Below are 5486 nucleotides of genomic sequence, written 5' to 3' on the forward strand. Positions count from 1 at the left end.
CCATTTTCACTCTCCTATAGTTCAAGGACAGAAGTTTTATGTGTATTAAGTCTCTTGATATTTTGCCAGATAATAACTAAAGTCTTGGATCTGGGATCTTTTTTAAGCTTACTATTTTTTTCCTATATGCATCAGATTGGAGAACTTACATTGACTGATACACAGATCTTTATTTTACTAAGTTCGCCCTGATATTAGGTCTATTAAATAAACTTTTTATTTATAATATATTATTTTCAGTTTTAGAATTTCCATTTGGTTCTTTCTTTTGGTTTTTAATTATCTGCTAAAATTCTCCACCTGTTTATGAACGCTATTTACTTATTTTCTAGTTCCTTTAGTATATTTATTATAATTATATGTTACTTCCTTATCTGAATTGTTTGTGTTCTTATCATATTAAATGTTTTTGTCTTTATTAGGAAACATTTCCTGCTTCTTCATGTGTCTCCTATATGTTTCTTCATTTTATGCTGGACATTTTGCATAAAACAAGAGTAAAGATTCAGGGAGATAATATTTGGCCTCAGAATCACGTACCTTTCTCTGACTAGCTTCTAGGATGAGGCACTAAGTCAAATCTGTAGCTGCGTTTTCTCTAGGCTTTGCTGCAGTTTCAATCAGGATTCCTTTACCCACTGACTCTAAATATTTGTATTATATATACATAGCAAAGTGCTAAGGGTACTTTCTTCTCCAGTTCTTCGTCTGGTAATAAGTATGTTGTCAGTTCTTTCATGCTTTTGAATAAATTTAAAATGGCTTCATACAAAAATTTTATTTGTTTCCAGTAAGAGAGTTGGCGTGCGTATCATAGGGTGCCATATTTCCAAATGAAGAAATATGTACAAGGTATTCTTCTTACGAGGTATTTGGCTAATTCATGTGAACTAGATTTTGCTTTGACCATTTCTCCAGGACTGATTTATGGTTAACTTACCTTAACCTTTTACTAGTTTGATATGTATCTAGTATATAATTTCCATTTTAATTAAATTATTTTTAACTAATGGATAAAAAAATTAATTTATCCTATAAAGGTATTGATAACAAGGGTGGGGATGGATAGAATTGAGTTTTTTGGTTGAGGATAGTTTACTGGGACCTTGCCATTGTCCTGATACACTTTGGTACTGGGTGCTATAAATTCCTCTATCTTGTCAGAAAATACCTATTGGTACTAAGTTATTTAGAAGCTTTCAATGCTGCAAAAATAATTCATCAGTTTTCAGTACTAGTAATGGTAAGTAATGTTTTTAGAGTTTCCATGTGGTTTTTGAAATAATTTAAATGGCAATAGTTACATTTTTAAATATTTGAACTATTTGCAAAGAGCCTCTAAAATAAAGAAGACCCTTTGTAGGATGTCAAGTGTTAAAAACAACCTCCTCAGTACTACTGAGAATGAAAATCACCTCTTCATTAACACAATAGCATTTCCATTAAAATTACAAACGTATTTTTAGAGAAAATATTTACACTGGCAATAAGCCTATTAATTATCCCTTAGTTGCCTCTCAGAAATTAACATGTTTGCAACCCTTCAATGATTAGGTCCCCAATGACATGAGAATACATGTAAAAGCTCTTGGTTTTATTGGTGAAACTATTCACTTATGCAATTGGAAATAGTTCCTTCCTCAGTAAGTAGTTTCTGTGGTTACTGTACTGGCTTTGATGGTACCAAAAAAATCAACTTTTGTGAGTCTGAGAGCAAGAGCCACTGATCTGAGTACAAATAGTTTTGAAAATACATTAATCATACAATATTGTACCAACAAGGTAACCCATCTTGTATCACTCTTTCTGATATAGCTTCTGCAGGATCTAAAATACTTTTTGTTTAAATAAGCCTTTTGTTACTGATAGGAGAACCGAAGCATATCGACCTACCTTATAACCTGAATTAATTTGTTTTATAACCTAAGATTGTTTTGTTATATGTTTGGAAATAACTTACTGAATCATAGTATTTGAATAAGATCTATTTTTTAATTCTCTTTAAAAAAAGAATCAAAGAATCAGTCTTTTCCTATCTCTATCCTCATGCCTCTTTTCTTCCCTTTAATATTTCTCTCAATAGAATTTTTAGAGTATCAGAAGGGATGACCAATGTGAAGTACATGCCCTGCATTTTTGGGAAACACGTGAGCCATAGAATTGACATGCTGTTAATATTCTCCCCACCCTCATGCGTGTTTCCGTGCGCTTTGACTTCATACACACCTGAATTTGAATTACACTGGTCAACTAATTGTTGAATGATGTTGAGATACTATTCTAAGCATTAATGTTCTCATCCAAAATACGGAGCTAATAATAAGAATCTTGTTTAGAGAATCAGTATATCATCTGGCTTTGGAGTCAGAATCTTGGGTTCTAATCCTGTTTCTATCACATCCTAAACCTCAAATTCTATTTCTTAGTTTCCTTCATCAATAAGAAAAATATCATAATGATAGTAACTCCATTGTAATTTTGGTTGAGGATAGTTTTTTTGTTGTTGCTGTTGACAATTAAATGAGTTATAGGTAAAGTGTTTGGAATATTGCATTACATATAATAAGCATTATATGGGTGAGAGTTATTGTTAGTAAAATTTGACAGATTGCTCTAGTCATAAGCTAAGAATAACATGACAGGGTGGCAATCAAAACTAATTTTTGATGTTACCTACTGTGTGTCAGTCTCTTTAAAGGGTGACACATGAAAAGGTAAGTAGGTACATGAAGGGACTTCTGTCTTCAGAAGACAGAGCGGGGGAGATAATATTCCCAATTTAATCCATACAGAAACACTATGAGATATTTATTATCATTGTTATAGTATAGATTAGGATAATTTATGTTAAGTTGCACAGGGTCACACAGACCCCATGCAGCCAAGATGGGCATCTAACCAAACTCCTCCTAACTTGAAATGATGTCTTATATTTTCTAAATACCTTGACTACTTTTAAAACTAGCAAAATAACAATAAATTTACCCCTGTCCTGCTGTAGTGCTGCAACTCATTCACATTCTTCGAGGTGATAACCTAAGACGGCACTCTGAGCACGTGATTAACCCTTCTGATTATCAATAGGCTTCTCAGTGTCTATGTCATTGGGTAGTTTTGTTGCATACATGAGATAAAAAAATCGTCTTTAACACCGCCATTGTCATAATATTTATTATGTAAATGAGGTAGTGACTCAGAAATATTTTTAATTCCCTTCTTAGCCCTCTCAAGATGAACCATAGAGGTTGATGCTTTGTTTGTTTTTTTATTTTAGGTGTTTCCAAATCTATCCTTCATGGTCAAAATCCAATTATTTGTACGTCAAAGTCAAGTTAAATATTTCATAATTTTGTAAGTATTTTGAGACCTTAGAAGTAGCGTTTAACAGATTTTTCTGACTCAATACTTTGTATTATACCATTTAAAATAAATGTAGCAATTGTTTACTTATAAAATGTAATCACTGATAATGCCATATAGAGTAATGTTATTTAATTAGAAGTTAACATATAATTAAATGTTTTGCTTACTCTACTTGGCCAGTCCACTGATGTTCATTGAGTATTTCCTAGAAGCCAAGGATTTTGATAAATGACAGAAGTATAGAAAGGAGTAGCTAACCAATTTTATCAGCTTGGTTTGGTATGTGAACAGGGTTTATGGAATTACACTAAGCTCTTTTCTCTCAAAGATATCCTCAGAGCTGGTATTTACAGATATTTGTTATTTCACTAAAACTTCTGCTTTATAGTAAAAAAATTAGCTGGCATATTTCATTACAATACTCTATTCACTCAGTCGAGAGATATTGCATACTAGTATCTGTCAAATCCTGGAAACAAATTGCTCTAAAATTCTTATTCCAGTGAACATCTATAAGTCAGTTCATTTTTAATAATATACGTATTTTCTTTACTTAATATGTTCATCAGTCTGTTTATTAATTTATTACTTTTTTAAAACTCTAGGCCAGTTATTATTTAATATTTTGGGTACAAAATGCTAAGCTAAATCAGGCATGATAGGAAGTTAACTGTTCAATGGAAGAAATAGTAATCAAATAAATAAAACCTGAAATCATGAAATTTGGTAATTACTAAATTCTGAAATATATCTCTCAGAGTTTATAGTTCAAAAAGTTTGAGCTTGCTTTCTTTATTTGATGGCCTATTTACTTATTTGTTTTATTTTAAAAAATAAAATAATCTTATCATTACATCTAATTATTTTTCTTTTTCATCAATTTAGCATTTTAGGATATTAGAATTTCTCGTGTAATGAAAACAACACAGAAGATGGAGTTTACAGATGGAAACTACACCTTGGTGACTGAGTTTATTCTATTAGGTTTTCCAACTCGCCCTGAACTGCAGATTGTCCTGTTCCTCACATTTCTGACGTTGTACGGTATAATTCTAATAGGGAACATTGGATTGATGCTGTTGATCAGGATCAATCCTCACCTTCAAACCCCCATGTATTTTTTCCTTAGCAACCTATCATTTGTAGATCTTTGCTATTCCTCAGTCATTGTTCCCAAAATGTTGGTCAATTTCCTCTCTGAGAACAAATCTATTTCCTACTATGGGTGTGCCCTGCAGTTTTATTTTTTCTGTACGTTTGCAGACACAGAATCCTTCATCCTAGCTGCCATGGCCTATGATCGCTATGTCGCCATCTGCAACCCTTTATTGTACACAGTTGTGATGTCTAGAGGCATCTGTATGTGGTTGATTGTCTTGTCATACATTGGAGGCAACATGAGTTCCCTGGTTCACACAACCTTTGCCTTTATTCTGAAATATTGTGACAAAAATGTTATTAATCATTTTTTCTGTGACCTCCCTCCCCTGCTTAAACTATCCTGCACCGACACAGCAATTAATGAATGGCTCCTCTCTACATATGGCAGCTCAGTGGAAATTGTCTGTTTTATCATCATCATCATCTCCTACTTTTTCATTCTTCTCTCAGTCTAAAAGATCCGCTCTACCAGTGGGAGGAAGAAGACCTTTTCTACATGTGCCTCTCACCTGACTTCTGTGACGATCTATCAAGGGACCCTCCTCTTTATTTACTCACGGCCCAGCTACCTGTATTCTCCAAACACTGATAAAATTATCTCAGTGTTCTACACCATTTTCATTCCAGTGCTGAATCCATTGATTTATAGTTTGAGAAATAAAGATGTAAAGGATGCAACTAAGAAAGTTCTAAGATCAAAGGTAGATTCTTCATGAGATAAAGCATCCCAAGATACATCTAATCTCTCAATTACATACTGTAACTGGGAACTTGCTACCACCTTACCAGCACACACACAAAACCTCTTACACTAGGGATTTTATCAGGCACTTCTTTTTAATGCAGCCAAATGAATTTCATAGTCACAAAATATTTTTTAAAACATTTAAAAGTCTCAAAGTTGCTGCTAAACACTAGCCGTGCTACTTTTCAGTTATTACTAGCTTGGTATTTATGCTAAA

The 5486-nt window shown here is 33.0% G+C and overlaps 1 protein-coding gene across 1 annotated transcript; it reads left to right on the forward strand.

Annotated features, from left to right (window-relative positions):
• Nucleotides 1–4295: 4295 nt before the first annotated feature.
• Nucleotides 4296–5240, forward strand: LOC116554444 (olfactory receptor 5I1). Its single transcript, XM_032282414.1, is given in 1 exon segment — nucleotides 4296–5240. A coding segment is annotated over 1 exon segment (945 nt).
• Nucleotides 5241–5486: the final 246 nt, after the last annotated feature.

This window comes from Sapajus apella, unplaced genomic scaffold, assembly GCF_009761245.1.
Source record: "Sapajus apella isolate SASKATOON/1434 unplaced genomic scaffold, GSC_monkey_1.0 scaffold14, whole genome shotgun sequence".
In the NCBI taxonomy this organism is placed as follows: Eukaryota; Metazoa; Chordata; class Mammalia; order Primates; family Cebidae; genus Sapajus; species Sapajus apella.